Genomic DNA, 16,897 nt, shown 5'->3' on the forward strand with positions numbered 1-16,897 from the left:
CTGAGGAGAAAGCAGTGCTTTAAATGATCGGGTTTTTTAGTTCCATTGGGAGGTTTGTCTGCAAAGACCCGAGAGGTTGGGATTTTCTCCTGTCCACGTCATGTAATTAATCACAGCAGGATCATTCCACTCCCAGCTGTCTACCTTCCTAATTATGGCATTGACACAGCCCATTACCATCATATCTGAGTATCTCAGGTCATTAAAGGATTTATTTTTACATTATTCCTGTCTGAAATGTCATTATCCCATCCCATAAACAGGAGGCCAGGATACAGAATTGAAGGGATGAGTTCCACAGCAAAAGACTATGGCAGAGCAGGGATTTAAACCCATATTTTATGTTCATGTAGAGCAGGTGGAGCAACTTTCTTTGGTTCTGCAGGCTGATGTTTGAAATCCAGACATATCGCACTAAGTCCCTTCCCAGATTGTTTCCTTACAAGTTCATAAATATTCCAGAATAAATTAGTATGTTAAAAAGAAGGGGGAGGGGGAGAATTAGAAACAGGGCTTTCCCAAAGGAAGGCTTCTGGAAAGAAAGATGAGCCCCATTTTTCTGGCAACTTGGGTGCTGTTACTTATTTCATGCAAACTATGCCAGGGTCCTACTTGGGTGGGCAGCCATATAGGAAGCCCTGTAGCAGATTGATGGGAATGATCAACAAATCAGAAGTCAAGGAGGATCTTTTTACTGTCTTGCTCTAATCTTCATCAGACTGAAGACCTTGTGTCAGTGTCTTTATCCAGCTCACTGGAGGTTCTGCCCTACTATGTGTGATTTGGTTTTATCCCTTGGTTTCTGAATAGTCAGTGGAAAAGGCAGCACCAACTTGAGCTGCACATATGAAACATAGAAAGGGTTACTTGCAAACCTGCTTCTGAAAATCAGTGATGAGTTGTCTTTGCTGGAGGCCAAGAGCACAGACCCACAGTTTGAAGAAAAGGTCAATAGCCTTACCTTCATTTACTTTCCTGTACTTTTAAGTGCAAGAATTCTTGTTGAAAGACTATAAATTTATCTATAACTTAGATGTATCTATCTTTGATTCAGCAATTGTTTTGGACTGGGTCCGATAGATGAGGTACTTCATGTTATTGCTACTTGTCTCAAGGGCTGTGATTGAAAAAAGGCTGAGAAAACTTCTCATGTGCTAGGAAGTGAGTTTTCCAGCTAAGGTGAGAAAAGTTCTGTCCTCTTGTTTGTGTGGGCCTAATTTGTATCTGTTTGTACTTTACTGAGCTGTGCTCTCAACTTAGAACAAAAATAACCAGAATGACAGGATATGACTACACATCTGCCCCGTATAAAAAGTAGTGCAATTATGTATTTGGCTTCTCAACGTTGAGGATGAAAGAAAGCAGCACGAAGAAGTTTTTCATTGCATCCTGTTTCAATCAGCTAGATCATAGGGTTGCAGACTGGTCTGGGTTGGAAGGGACCTTAAAGATCATCTAGTTTCAACCCCCCTGCCATGGGCAGGGACACCTACCAGTAGACCAGGTTGATGCTGAGGTGATGAGCTCCAAGGACATGAGCAGTGCAGAGGTCTGCCTTGGAATATAAGAATCGTTGCTCTCCTAAGAAGAGAAAAGATCTTATTCCTGACTGGAATAAGTCACTGCATGATAATTCAAGGGAGCAGAAAGCTCTTGAAATACCCCAAGCTATTTATGTCCATGTGTACATAGCAGGCCATAGAAAGATGGTATTTAGGTATTTTTATCTGAAATTGCATTGTTTTAATCCTGGCGGAAGTCCCTTTGTGCCCTGAAGTACAACGTTTTGATTGTTCTTCACATGCCAGTGTCAGCAGCAGAGCAGGATTTGATGATCCAAAGTGGAGAGAGTCAGTAGGCTTTTAATCTGAAGACGTGGGAGAGTGCCAGAGCAAAGCAGCACTACACAGGGATGTGCAAACTCTGAGACAGGAATAACACTGTGACAACTGGAGGTTGCCAAACCCTTCCTCTCCCAGGGGCTGCTTCCTGCATTCCCATCTTGTGCTTTGGTGTGCTGAGGACGCAGTAACATCTTCAGCTCTGCTGGCAGGAGTTGGCAGAGCAAGGCAAGTTAGCCATTCTCCTCGTTGATCATGGCCTAATTCACCATTACTGTTACTGACAAGTGTCCTTCCTTGGTAAAAACTTAAGTAATTCTCCAAATGCCTTGAGCAGAGGATGATCAGGGGCCTGGAGCACCTCCCTTATGAAGACAGGCTGAGAAAGTTGGGGCTGTTCAGCCTGGAGAAGAGAAGGCTGCGTGGGGACCTAATAGCAGCCTTCCAGTATCTGAAGGGGGCCTATAGGGATGCTGGGGAGGGACTCTTCATCAGGAACTGTAGTGACAGGACAAGGGGTAACGGGTTAAAACTTAAACAGGGGAAGTTTAGATTGGATATAAGGAAGAAATCTTCGTCATCTTCATCGCTGACATGGACAGTGGGATTGAGTGGCACTGGAATATGTTGCCCAGGGAGGTTGTGAATGCTCCATCCCTGTCAGTGTTCGAGGCCAGGTTGGGGAGAGCCTTGGGTGACATGGTTTAGTATGAGGTGTCCCTGCCCATGGCGGGGGGGTTGGGAGTGCGTGATCTTGAGGTCCTTTCCAACCCTAACTATTCTGATTCTATGATTCTAAAATTCCGCTTTCCACTTGCTAGATTTTCCCAAATAAGCCACATGCAGCACCAGACCCTATCATATTTCAGGGTATGTGTCTGTAAAATGATAGGATTGGTTTGGAACTTGGCACTTTGAATCTAGAAAAACTCATCTTCTGTTTGCTTGGAGAAACCCTGCCGTGTCTGTCAGTTAAGATCACATTTATTATGTTTTTTTCCAACTCTGACCTATTAAGTTTCCTTCCTAAATCTGGCTCTTTTTCCTAGAATATTATTGGAAACTAGCATCTTGTTGATCTCCAGAAGTAAGAGTCAAATCTTACTTATAAAATGTTTTAAAACCCTTTTCTCGTTAATCTATTGAGCCATGCTCTGAAAATCAATAAGATTAGTGAGGTTTTTATCAGTTTTTTTGTACTTAATTTGGTGCAGAAAGCGTACATAGCATGCAGGGAAGAGGAAGCAACCTGTTTGTTTAGGCATTCTGCCATCCTGTGCAGATTTGTGGAAGGAGCTAATGAACGGGTGTTGTAATAACATTAATCATAGAATTAACCAGGTTGGAAAAGACCTCTAATATCATCAAGCCCAACCTTTACCCAGGACTGCCAAGTCTACCACTAAACCATGTCACATTAAGCCAACCTCTGTCTATTTTACAGTCTGACAGGGTTTCAAACATGAGAACACAATTGCGAATGAGTGTTGGATGCTGGGTACCTGCTTAGAAAGGGTCCGAAATCTACGTGGAGGGAGGTTGTCCTGGTTTTGCTTTAAAGAATTTCATTTAGGAGGCTTGTTACCCTGCTGAAACGCTGATCTGGATCATGTGCGGTTGCCACAAGGAGACCAAAGGCTTTTGTAATGCTTTGTGCTCTGCTGACTTCCTCGCTGTACAAATCAGGGAGGCAGACACCAATGATGCTTTGCTGCTGCCGATGGCCCTCCCCAGGCTCTTGACAGGAGGCTGCTTTCCCTTCCAGGTTCCCCGGGGCTTTTCAAACATTCAGCTCCTTGCGGGAGACGTTCCCAGAGGTCTCTGGGTACTGTTACTGTGCAGACAGCCTGGGGAGGGAGTTGGCAGGCACTGGTAAGTACCCTCCAGCATCTCATCCTTTGAGTGGCTTTGGATTCCCAAGGGAACGGGCAAATAACAAGTATCAGTCTTCAGAGTCCTTTGGGACTTCAGTTTCATTCTTACAAGGAGTAAGACCACTGTGACCAGTGTAGTGCCCACAGGAAAGGTTGGAGCTCACTAATGAAATCCCATCCTTAGGAATCAACAGCAAGTAGAGGCACTGCCTGGGAGTTAATCCTGTACTTTTTGGGATGGTGGATTAGGATTTCTGAATGTCTGCACTATAAAGCTGTGTCCTATTCAGTAAATCCAATTAGCAAAGGCAGGGGAATATAAAGGGCCTGGAGATTGAACTGTTTTCTTCTTGTTCAGGTAGAACCATAGGATGGTTTGCTTTGGAAGGGACCTTTAAAGATCATCTAGTCCAGCCCCCTGCCATGGGTGGGGACATCAGATGGTCCTTCCTTTTTTCTCATAGCCTCAGGATACCTTTTAGGCATGTTAATAATTGATGGGGCACTTCAGAAGAATTAATGGTTTATCCAGGAAGGAGGAATGAGGAGGACTTCCAGCTCCTCTGCCTTAGATACTGTGGGTTTAAAAGTTAAAAAAGGGAAAATACAAAGCATCATAGTTTAAAATGTAGATGGTAGGTGAGAACTTCAACATTTACTTCCCACAAGGGTGAGACGTTCTCAAAAGATTTACTCAATTACGACAGCTACTGCACATCTGGGATTTTTGGTATGCAACCAAAAACAGCCGGGAATTTCTTTTTTTGCTAGCATCAGTTTCCAAAATTCCATCGATGAAATTTCCGTCACTGCAGACTGAACCTAACAAACCCACAGCACAGTGCCAGTTATGGGGTGTTCTTCCTGCTTGTTTTGGTAGATGTCAAGGTATAAAGCTAGTGACTGGGCGTTAAGCAGTGGGTTGCACGGTTCATATTTGGCCTGTTTAGAGGTCTGGTTTTCTTTTTCCTGATAGACTTCCATGTCTGCTGCTCTGGTGTAAAGCAGGTGACTTCCGTCTGTCTTAGAACCAGGCTCTGTGCTAAAGTCTCTCTTCCCCAGGCCTGGAACTGCTGCTCGATGAGGTTTACGACACAGTTTTCTCTGTGCTGGAGCCTGCCCGCATGTTCACAGAGAGCAGCTTGTACCGGATCCTGCAGCGGCGGTTTCTGGGGGTCCAGCTCGCTACCTCGGGCAAGTTCAGATGTAAGTAGCACCCAAGTGATGCTCTGCAAGGAAAGTGGCAGTTTTGGCACTTATATGTGACAGCTGCCATTGGGAGAGCTGCTTTAGGAGTCTCCTGCACTAAAAGCATGTAATATCACTGGTTCAGTGCAAGAATCAAGATCCCTGAATTGCATCTGGCTTTAACCTGTGTATTGTATATTCTTACCAGCAGATTGTACCTGATCAGCACTTTCCCATACACCTGCAGTTCCCATTAGTTGAAATCCCATGAAACAACCATACCACTTGCCCTGAGACAGTGGAGAATGATCTGATTATTTATTAAATTAAAACATGATAAAATGCTCCCTGGTTCATGTTGGAACACCCAGAGATAGGAGGAATCTTCCACTGAGCAAAGCACACTTGGTCCCCAGGAGACTACGCAAGAGTTTGCAGTGCCTTAGCCAGCATTAAGCTGGACTTCTGGATCTGCGCCTATTCCCTCCCTGATCAGGACAGGCAAATGGGGAGAGAGTTTCTCTGCCTATGGTATTTCTTTCTCCTACACCAGAGACCAAGAGAATTGCCTTGCCTGGGGAGAGTTTGAACCCCCTGGTTCAAAGGATGAAGGATCACTACCCCTGGTGTGATCCTTCATCCTCCCATCCAAATTCCTGACATTGCTGCCTGGCCCTCACTAAGGGGTTGCATTACCAGAGATGTTAAGCAGACACTGATGCAGTCTTCCAGCCACACAGGCACAGGGTTTTTCTGGTTCTGGGACAAGCTGATCATTCTGGGGAATCTGGAAAGCATCTTCCCCCTTCCCTGCACGGTGCTGTTGGGTAAGCTCTGACTAGCTAGTGATGCCAGCAAAGATGAAACTCTAACAGCCACAAGATGGAGATGTGACCACGTTTGTCAGCCACGGAGGGGGATGCTATGGTGACTTACCACTGCCACCTGAAGCCACACACATTAGGGAAGGCTTCCTCGATGAACAGGTTGCTCTGATGTGGTCCTCTTGCTGCCTCAAGCTGGTAGCTGAGTGTAGCTGGAAAGCTCTTGAAGGTGAGAAACTTTAGGCTTTAGGACTGCAGGTTCATATAAACATGAAAGATTTGTGTTGTACTGACGAAAGTTTGCTTTATGGAGTTGTGGCTTCTCTGCCATTAAGGCCAGTTTGACAGGAATGGGGTCTTCAGATCTCTGCAGAAGGCAATAAATAAATCGGGTGGTCCTAGACTAAACCACCCCGGTCATGTCTAGATCCTTCTGCAGGAGCAGTGCCTCATTCTCTTCAGAAACATTGATGTTTGCCTTCATCTCAGTCTCTCAGCCTGCACATCTGTCTCTGTTGACCAGCACTGCTTTTGCCTTAAGGACCAGAGCTCACCCAGCCTCCTGCATGGCTCCCTGAAAGAGAGGATGCTACCATGCCTGCCACTACGGCTGAAAAATGTGTTGAGGCTCTATTTTGTGTTTAGTTTTCAGAATAGAACATCTAGAGTAGAAAACACTGGGGCCAACCCTCCAGGGGAGAAGAGGATGGAGAATTCACATATGGGGCTGATACTTGGCACTGAAAATAGTCAGGAAGTCCAAGTGGTTTTTCTGTTTTTTTCTCCCCCAAATAGGCAAGCAATGGGATCAAGCAGAGATGGGTCTGAAACTTTAACATTCAGAAGGATTCCCTCCTTATCACATCCTGTTTTTCTTCCAGGCCCCTCAAAGTGTGAAGTAGAGCGGTACGCAGCCCTGCGCTACCAGCATGTCTATGTGCCATCGTGTGATGCTGGTGGGGGCTACGCGCCAGTGCAGTGTCAGCAGGGAGGACAGTGCTGGTGTGCTGACACCAAAGGGCAAGAGGTCCAGGGCACAAAGAGACGGGGAAAGCCTCCCGCCTGTGGTACGTATGAGGTTTGGAGAAGGAAAAATGAGCTCATCTCCTGGTGTCTGTACAAAGAAACCCAAAGGACCAGTCCCCTTCTCAGCACTGGCAGCTTCTGGTGTTCAAAACCTGCCATTCAAACCTGGGGTCAAGAGCCACATGCTAATAAATCATTAAATGTCATATTCCTTTTATTTCCCATTATGTCCTTTCTTCAGTTTTACATACAGCAAGGCTTTTCTTTGCAGCTGTGACATCTGTCTCTTGAGTCCAGGATTGGGGGTGGTAAGCCAGAAAATGTATGAAATATACAAGGAAAACAGTGATGGTGGTTTTAGGTTTTTCCTCCTTCCTTTGGTGGAATGCTGTGGAATTTCTAAGGCATCTCTCATCCTGAGCATTTCTTTCTCATCTCTGTCACTGCATATTTAACCATGAAAGTTGTTAAATCCAGTTAAAAAAAACCCAAACAGTTCAGAAGAGGAGTAGAGGTTGGGGCTTCGAGAGACTTCAAGAAGAATATGCCATCAAATCAGTGCCCCAAATGGAAATGACAGCAGAAATGTCCAAGGGCCAGAGGGGAGGAGGAAAGCTAAAAACCTCCACTCCAAAGTGTTTACCTAAATCCTCAGGATTGTGCTGGAGGGCTGGGGCAGAGGGTCTTAACACAGGGGCTGCCTTTGGGGAAGATGATGCTCTGTCTGCGAGACACAGTCTTACCATGCAGCTAAAGAAGGAGGAGCCCACTGTGGGTGTCAGGCTCCAAGTCACTCAGAGTGCCCTGGGCACAGAGAGGCTTACTGTGAAATGAAAGCGTTAGCGTGCCTCCAGAGGCTGATCACCAAGGATATTGCAGGAGAACCCTCCAAGGGGCCTCACCATATGTTGGGATGGGTTGTTTGCTCTTTGAATGTGCTTTGCTGAGCCCTCCTGATGATTTTCTGAGAGGGGAGAGAAAGGGGAGAGCAACTTGAGGCTGCTTGCAGCTTTAATTGGTGGACTTAGGAAATGTAAGCAGGGAAACACCTCTGCGGAGGTTTTGCAGGCTGGCTCCTGAGAAGGTTATCTCATGAGGCTGTAGCCGCAGTCTGTGTTCAGGCAGGTCCATGCCATGTGCGTGTCCCCAGTTCTGCTGCTTTATTTCTCTTTAACATCTCTGGCTCTCGCAGTCAGCAGTGTGAAGACTGGAGGAGGAGGAGATGGAGGTGTGGGTAGCACATTGGGTACTCCTGTGACCCGAGGCACCAGGTAATCCTGAGAGGGATGTGCCTCTTTTCAGACCTTTTGCAGTAAATTCACCCCAGCAGAGCTTTTCTGTTTTTTCCTTCTCACTCTGCTTTGATTTTGTTCAGCACTGGGTAGGAGGGGAGAACATTTAACGAGCATGATCCTACATTCGTTTCATATTAGCCTACTTGTGAGACTGTGGCTTACCCTAACTTATTGATCCCTAGAGGAATGTTCTTCATCCCTCTTGCTAAGATCCAGCGCTGAAAACAGAAGGGGCCTATCCTACAGAAAATGCCTTTACAAAGGAACCACTGTGAGGCACCCTGAGCTCCAGCCAGGAACTGCGGAGCAGGACAAGGGTGCGAAAGGAGGAGTGAGGAAGGTGCTGATCGCAGAGCCTCAGATTGCTTGCTCATCTGTTTTAGCAGCTTTTAAGATTTCCAGCTTTTATCCTTACTTATTAACAGGATTTATGACTGCCTTATCATATTGCCTGATGTGGAGTAAATGGGGATGAGGTGGGTGCGCTCAAGGGAGGCAAAGGACGGCAGTGACGCTTAGGGAGAAAACATGAGAAACATGGGAAGTGCATATAGCTTCCGTATATCCCCTGCAGGCAGGCAAGGCCTCGAACTGGAGGCTGAATCCAGATCGTTATGTTCAGCACTGCCCTATGAAATCATCTTCTGGGAATTTGCCTAAATTAGGGAGAAAACATAAGAAACATGGGAAGTGCATATAGCTTCCGTATATCCCCTGCAGGCAGGCAAGGCTTCAAACTGGAGGCTGAATCCAGATCGTTGTGTTCAGCACTGCCCTATGAAATCATCTTCTGGGAATTTGCCTAAATGCCCTTTAACCTTTTATCCCTCCAAGCATCCTTTGGCAATACATTTCATGGTCACAAGTATGTGCTCTACTTCTGACCTGTTCTTATTCCTATACCGTGAGAAACACTGAATAACAGTTGTCTATTCTGAATGATGTGAAGAATCCTGGTTTTTAAAGACCTTTACCATTATTTATTTTGTCCAAGCTGTATAGTCTCTCCTAGTGGAAAAGGTTTTCTGTCCTCAAAGTATTTTTGCATCTCTTCACTATAATTCTCCTACTTTACAAGGCAAGGTAACCGTGTGGCACCTGATTCAAGCTGCTGCCTGTGTTCTGGAGACCCAGTCAGTGCCCCCAACCATCCTGTCTGTTTGCTTCTCAGTACCTTTATATCTACCAAGTCTTTCCTTTTTTGATGTTTTTTGAGCCTTCAACTGACATTTTCAGATGTTCTTCTTCAGTGATGCTTTCAATCCTAACTTGGAGCCATTGCTGTCCATGTGCGAACATACAGATGGGCTGGATGCAGATATGCTTATGACATAGCTTGGCCTAGAATATGGGTGGTATTGTTGGTACCCTCAGAACCTTGGTATTTGACTATTTTTGTTGAAACTCTGTATTTTTTTTTACTGTTAGCACTCATTTCTAAATGCCATCTGGTTCTTAGCTTTCTATTACTGCTAAATTCACCAGTTTGTTTTGAAACCTTTTGTAATGAATGCTTGTTGTAATGAAACTTAAGACCTAGGTAGGAAGCCTCCATAAATTCCTCCTGAGTGGGCATTGATTAAAATACCTTCCTGTTTTTCTGCAGTAAGTTTCTCTTTCTTAGGTTCACATATTGCACCTGGATCATCAGAGGTTTTCGTTAGAAACAGGCATCCTACCAGGGAGTTGAAGTATTTGGGAAAGACTTTACTTGTTCTTTCAGCCATAGGAAGAGGAATGAGGATTTACACTGGGCAACAATAGAAACAGGCAAAGGCCACAGAGCAGAAAACTCAGACACAGTGAAGGAATATTTCCTTTCATTTTCTGTCTTGACTGGAGAATTTTAGTTATAGACCATATTTAGCAACAGTTCAGATTTCCTTATCCCAGTGCATGATGCATAGTTTAGGAACTAGAGACAAGTTAAATTATACTTTTATGTGGTTTCTGCCAAGAATGCTTGAAAGTTGGCCGCAGAGTCACAGGATTTGGAGGTTCCAGTGTCTGAAGGGGGCCTACAATGACACCTGAGAGGGACTCTTCATCAGGGACTGTAGTGATAGGACAAGGGGTGATGGGTTCAAACTTAAACAGGTTAGATACAAGTTCAGGTTAGGTATAAGGAAGATATAAGGAAGAAGTTCTTTACTGTGAGGGTGATGAGGCACTAGTATGGGTTGCCCAAAGAAATGGTGAATGCTCCATCCCTGGCAGTGTTCAACATGGGGTTGGACAGAGCCTTGGTCAACAAGGTCAAGAGGTAGGCATCCCTGCCTATGGCAGAGGGTTTTAATTAGATGATCTTAAGGTCCTTTCCAACCCAAAACACTCAATGATTCTATGATTATGTGCATTTATTTAATTTTCTTCTAAATCTCTGTCTAGGTGAAGAGCAAGTGTGCATCTCTGAGAGGCGACGGGCGCTGTCAAGGATGTTCTATGGCCCTGCTGGGTACTTCAGTCAGCCCAACTTGTTTTCTACACCAGATATGCAGGCAGAAAAATTAGCTGGGTTCTCAAGACCCTGCCCTCCCTCCTTCAAGGAGCTGTTTCTGGACTCTGGATTGTCATCCCCTGTTGCAAAAAGCTCATATGCCAGCCAGATTCCTGGGCTAGAAACCACCCTTAGTGAAGCCATTGCGGGGATGTTCCCATCAAGGGAACTGGCTCAAGTGGCACTGCAGTTTACCACCAACCCAACGCGTTTCCAAGAGAACCTCTTTGGAGGAAGGTTCTTGAAGAATTTGATTCAGTTTAACTTCACAGGGGCACTTGGCACTAGTGGGAAGTACAGCATTGGCCAGTTTTTCCCAGAGGAAGAGGTGTCAGAGACGGATAATAGCCAAGGCCTGGAATCAGCTGAGGCATTCTCATTGGAGGTATCAAAGGGGAGCTCCATTTTGAGTAAACCTCTTGTAGACGGCTTTGGCCGCACAGTAATTCTACAGGACAATCAGAATATGCTTAAATTCCTTTCCTCTATTCTGGAACTACCAGAGTTCTTCACTTTTCTTAAACAAGTAATTTCTGTCCCCAAAAGCATCGCTGAAGATTTAGGTGAAGTAGTGAAACTAGCACTTGGATCTGAAGGTTGTAGTGAGGAACGAAGGGATCTGTTTGTTCCAACATGCACCAAGGAGGGGAGGTATGAGGAAGTTCAGTGCTATGCAGGAGAGTGCTGGTGTTTGGACACTGCAGGCAAGGAAATTCCAGGCTCAAGGTCTCAAGGCAAACGTCCAAGGTGTCCCACTGATTGTGAGAAGCAAAGGAGAAACCTGCAAAATTTGAAGCAAAGCCTGCCTGCGGGATCAGATCTTTTTATTCCTTCCTGTACGGAGGATGGAGACTTTCTTCCACTCCAGTGTTATGGGACGAATTGCTTCTGTGTTGATTTGAATGGCAAGACTATTCCAGGAATAAGGGGAAAAGCTGGAAAGACGATGCAGTGTAAGTCCTAGGGACTGGGAATTAAAAGATGCTTCCTTATTGTGCTGGAATTTTACAATTCTTTCTTCATATCTGATTATATCTGGATATATGTTTACCTATACAGGGGACCTATAAGGATGCTGGGGAGGGACTCTTCATTAGGGACTGTAGTGATAGGACAAGGGTAACAGGTTCAAACTTAAGCAGGGGAAGTTTAGGTTGGATGCAAGGAAGAAATTCTTTACTGTGAGGGTAGTGAGTCACTGGAATGGGTTGCCCAGGGAAGTTGTGAATGCTCCATCCCTGGCAGTGTTCAAGGCCAGGTTGGACGGAGCCTTGGGTGACATGGTTTAGTGAGAGGTGTCCCTGCCCATGGCAGGGGGTTGGAACTGGATGATTCTAAGGTCCTTTCCAACCCAAACTATTTTATGATTCTATGATTGCATGTATGGATGAAGTACGCAAACAATATTGTTCCGTAACAACAGGACAAGCAAGTCAGCCCTGCAGTTGCAGGGGAATAGTGGGAAATGCAGTGTATGTAAACTTTGATATCTGAAGTCTTAAAGATGGTTCCATCTTCTTTCAGTCCATAGGGTAGTCACACTCAAAGCAGAGGAGCCTGAGGTCTTGCCTTGTTAATGAGCATGTCATTGGCCTATCTCTCCACCTAAGTGCATAGTTAGTGTGTATAACACCTGTGATACCCATGAGAACCTGGAGCATCTATGTAACTGAATGTGGCCCATGCTGGATGAAAAAGCCCTTTTACTTGTGGGACCAACTCACCTGAGCATAGTCACAGGCTCATCCTGAGAACTGAAGAGCTTCAGTGCCTTAAATCATGACCCTTTTTTAGTCATTTAGCTCAAGGATATATCCTCAACTTGGTATGATGTTGGAACCCAAACACAAGAGAGAGATTCAGTCAGTTCCTCTTAAAGGTCATGCAGTCAGGACAGAGAAGTGAGTTGCAAATGACTTGTTAGACATCAAGCTGGCATCACAACTTGCTTACGGACTGTGAACTGCCTTTTCTTGCCCTTCTATTACTGTGATACAAAGGAAGAAGGAATCAGATAGGCTGGGTATCTTTGTCTTTCAAGTTTCTGTGAACTGAAAATGGCACTTGAACAGGGAGAGCAGACCAAGAGAAGAGCCTGCTTCTCTTTTTGGAAGGAATACAAGAGCATCCAGCAGATGACAGTGGTACATAGTGAAGCAGCTCCTTTGAGTAGCAGTTTGCAGAATTAGTGGGGAATTTATGACAATGATCTGAATTGGTAGGGGATTTATATCTAGCAACTCATCTGTAGTGCAATCAAAAATAAACAGGTTCGTAATTCTCTGGTGCTCAAAAGGAGATCAGCTCCTGGGTTTTGCTAGGTTTGTAGAGCTCCTTGGTGGCAAAATGCAATTTGGCTCCAGAGATGGCAGAAAAGGCTTTGAGAGCAAACTCATTCCAGCGTTTTGAGGGATGGTGCTTTTATATTCAGCTGCGATATTCAGTAGGGAATAGGAAGAGAAGACAACAGAATTGGAAAATTCTGGTTGGGTCCAAGGGGAAATAAAATCAGTATTATCCTCCTATACGGACAGTTGCTCTTGTAAGGGTTGTTGAATAAGAAGTAATTACTGGATTACCAAGTGTATCTGAAAATAACCTGTGCATGTGAACAAATTCAGGAAGGCTTTTAGTGGCATCAAACAACTGTCCCCTCTAGTAAGAACTACAGGCACTTAATATGCTCAGATATATTTATCTCTGGGCATCTTTCAGTGTTCACATGCCTTGGGAAATCTTACCGTGGTTCAGCATGGGTGCTTTGATAGCATTATCCCTCTTAGTAACAGAATAGAAAGGTTGTTGTTAGTACTGGGATAAGCAACCGGGTTTTAGTGTTTATAGTATTAGGGGGGCAAGGGATACTGTATATCTTCAGTGCACTCTTAAGACATGCTGTGCATGTTTTTCCTTTCCCCAGGCCCAAGTGCTTGCCAAGTAACAGCTGGTGAGGAGTTTCTAAAGGCTGTGAAGCTCCTGTTGTCAGAACCAAGTGCTCTGTCTCAGCCCTACAACGTTTACCTCCCTCAGTGCAATGCTGAGGGTGCCTGGAGGCAAGTGCAGTGCAGTGGTCCTCCTGAGCAAGCCTTTGAATGGTACGACAGGTGGATTGCAGAGAACAATGAAGGCAAAAGCTTACCCATTGCTGATCTATTGAGCATCATAACTGGATATAAAGAGACATCTTCCAAAGGCTTCTCAGCTTTTGTTAAAGCTTTGTACGAGGCTGGGCACCAGAATGTCTTTCCAGCATTCACCACGTATTCCTCTTTCACCGAGCTCCCACCTGAAGCGCTGGAAGGAAACTTGACCTATGCATCTGAGAACATTTTACTGGATCCATATATATTCTGGCAGCTTCTGAATGAGCAGCTGACCTATTACCCAGGGCCCTACACTGATTTCAGTGCTCCATTAAGCCACTTTGAACTTCGTGACTGTTGGTGTGTTGATAGTAAAGGAGAAGAACTGCAGGGAACAAAGGCAGAAGTGAACCAGGTCCCAGCATGTAAGTAACAGAACTTAAGTAGCAGGGTTTCTGGTCTTTGCTTTTATGCCACAAGAAGAAAGTCCTTTCAATTGCTGTGAAGTAGGAGACTTGTCAGAAAGATCATCAATGCTTCCATTGCCATTGGCCACCAGAGATGGAGTAGCTCATTTTGAGTAAATTAAGTGGTCTCTCAGCTCAGGGAATAAGGAGGAACAAAGTTCCATATCAAATTTGTGTAGACTTTATAATTTGGACATATAATGCTTTTGTGGAAGATACTTATCCAGATGGCAAAGGACATTTTAACGTTAGAAACACTGCATGAAGAGTTCTATGGAAAATTCAGGACTACTCTGTGATGTAAATGACTTTCATTATGCAATTCAAAACAAAGTGAGTGTAGAAGGAAATAGAAATTGCTAATTAAAAGGTCAGTTGATTTTCACGTCAAAGCACATCTTTACTGGATTAAGATGAAAGGCATTAATATACATATTGATCCTATAGGTCCTGGTATATGTGAAGGTGTTAAGCAAGAAGCCGTGAAATTTATGGAAGAGGCAGAGCAGCTCATCCGAGCATCAAACCGTTCCCACTTTGCTTTCGGAGAGAGCTTCCTGATGGCAAAGGGAGTACAGCTCACAGACACGGACCTCCTACGTTCTGCTCCACCCTATGAGTCAGAGGTGGTGGTCTCTGAAAAGCTGTTATCAGGCACTGACTATGCTCTCCAGCTGGCTGCACAGTCAGGTAGGGGAAAGAGAGAGGAGAGCTTAATTAAATGGATTAATGCCCAGAATCTGTGCAAAACCACTCTGTGTCAAATGTAATTTTGCTGAAAACAGGTGCAACTCAGCAGGTATAATTAATCAGTGTAATTAACCTGCCCACCCAAGGGCTGATTTCAGCTGTCTTATACATATGACATGATGAATGTATATGATCTGGACACTTACCGGCCTTTATGTACTTGCAGGTGTGTTAATTTGCCTCCTGTCGTACAGGTCACATTCAGGTATTTGCAGACGTGCGTTGAAAATACCTTGTATTGGCCACTAATAGCTTTCTTTTACTTTGACAGTCTTGCATTTCTACTGGACGAATCACTTTGCTTTGAAAAGTTCTCCTGGGGAAGCAACGGAGCTGGGATTTCTTCCTTACATCCCGCAGTGTGATGGCCTGGGGAACTGGGAGCCAACACAGTGCTATGAGAGCACAGGTGAATAATTGCCAACAAGATAGTTTGGCCTGTTTGAACAAAGAAAAGCTGAGCGGAATTCTAATAGAACAGATGGAAAACCTGTATTCTTGTAGCCGAACTAAAGGGAGGTGGTCTACAAGCTGGATGGAAAATTGACTGGATTGAGGGACTCAAGTGGCAGCATATTTGGGCTCAAAAATCAGCATTCAATTGCTTAGTGCTAGTAGTGTTCCTCAAGGATCAGTTCTGGTGCTGGTATTGCTTAATGCCTTCATTAATGACCAGGACAATGAGACAGAGCGCACTCTCAGCAAGTTTGCGGATGATGCACTGCAGGATAGAGGTGCAGTGAAAGAATCTTACCAAAGCTGCTATATTTCCATTGTCACCGCTGCTCTCAGGTGTTCTGGATAGCAAAGTGAACTGTGACTGAGATTTACCGACCACTTTCGATAGTGCTGCGGAGGATGAAAATCTTCCCAGTACACAACAAAGCAGTACGACATCTGAAATAAAGCTGCTTTTCTTCCCTGGCCAGGTCACTGCTGGTGTGTGGATGAGAGAGGACGCTATGTCATGGATTCCTTGGTCTCACGCTCAGCACAACTTCCTAAATGTCAGTTGCTTTTTTCTTCCTAAATATTTGGTTTTACCTGTTCATACAGATTTTAATATTTATTGACAGTTCTAATATGATACGCACACATGAAGCAATGCTGGTTTCTAACCATTGCAAGAAGAGAAAAAGGAATTTTATGTTTGTTTTGCTAACTCCTTTAATTTCATTATGTGTGATTCTGGCTTGAATGATTGTAAGTGTAGTGATAGGACAAGGGGTGATGGGTTCAAAATGAAACAAGGTAGATTTCGATTAGGTATGAGAAAGAAATTCTTTACTGTGAGGGTGGGCACTGGCACAGGGTGCCCAGAGAAGCTGTGGCTGCCCCATCCCTGGCAGTGCTCAAGGCCAGGTTGGACGGGGCTTGGGGTAACTGAGTCTAGTGGAAGGTGTTCCTGCCCATGGCAGGGGGTTGGAATTGGGTGGCTTTAAAGTCCCTTCCAACCCAAACGATTCTGTGATTCTATGATTTGAGAATAGACCCTCTACTGTTGGTGTCCCTGTTTGAGCAGCAGGATGAGACCAGACATCCAAACAGATCTCTCCAGAGGTATCAACCATCCTGTGGTTCTGTAGTTATCGGACACCGATCAGGAATTCCCTGCCTGACACTGTAGAAGAGCCTAATGGAGATGTGCAAAGGAGCTGGGGATGTGCCCTTTACTCTAGCTTAGGTTTGCAAACTTGGTTGTATTTAACATGCATGTGTGTTTTCTGCCTTACAGGCCAGACATCATGTCAGCGATCTCAAACCAATGCCTTAATTTCCAGCTGGAAACAGAGCGGTTCAAGTCTGGGTGCCTCTACAGCTGATCTATTCATCCCCTACTGCCTTGAGGTGATTTAACATGACTAAAGGAGGAAGAAACAAAACCTCCCCAGTTTTGCTTACATCATGCCAAAGGCTTGTACAGTTTCAGTCTATGCCCTTTAAGCATCTGTTAGTGCATTCCTATTGAACTGAAAGAGAAGGGTAAACCAAAGCTAACAATGGGAAATGCCCTGCATGAGGCAGAATTTAAATAGCTTTGAGATAAAGACT

General features: G+C 44.8%; 1 protein-coding gene across 1 annotated transcript in view; it reads left to right on the forward strand.

Moving 5' to 3' along the window:
- The window catches only part of TG (thyroglobulin), a 153,076-nt gene that overhangs the window by 5,193 nt on the left and 130,986 nt on the right, over window positions 1-16,897 (forward strand). Inside the window, exons 6-14 of the mRNA XM_065668978.1 lie at window positions 3,607-3,713; window positions 4,778-4,921; window positions 6,609-6,794; window positions 10,437-11,498; window positions 13,466-14,053; window positions 14,543-14,785; window positions 15,117-15,254; window positions 15,775-15,852; window positions 16,581-16,693. Of these exons, the coding sequence (XP_065525050.1) occupies window positions 3,607-3,713; window positions 4,778-4,921; window positions 6,609-6,794; window positions 10,437-11,498; window positions 13,466-14,053; window positions 14,543-14,785; window positions 15,117-15,254; window positions 15,775-15,852; window positions 16,581-16,693 (2,659 nt within the window). The remainder of the gene's footprint in view (window positions 1-3,606; window positions 3,714-4,777; window positions 4,922-6,608; window positions 6,795-10,436; window positions 11,499-13,465; window positions 14,054-14,542; window positions 14,786-15,116; window positions 15,255-15,774; window positions 15,853-16,580; window positions 16,694-16,897) is intronic.

This window comes from Lathamus discolor, chromosome 2 (assembly GCF_037157495.1).
Source record: "Lathamus discolor isolate bLatDis1 chromosome 2, bLatDis1.hap1, whole genome shotgun sequence".
Classification (NCBI taxonomy): domain Eukaryota; kingdom Metazoa; phylum Chordata; class Aves; order Psittaciformes; family Psittacidae; genus Lathamus; species Lathamus discolor.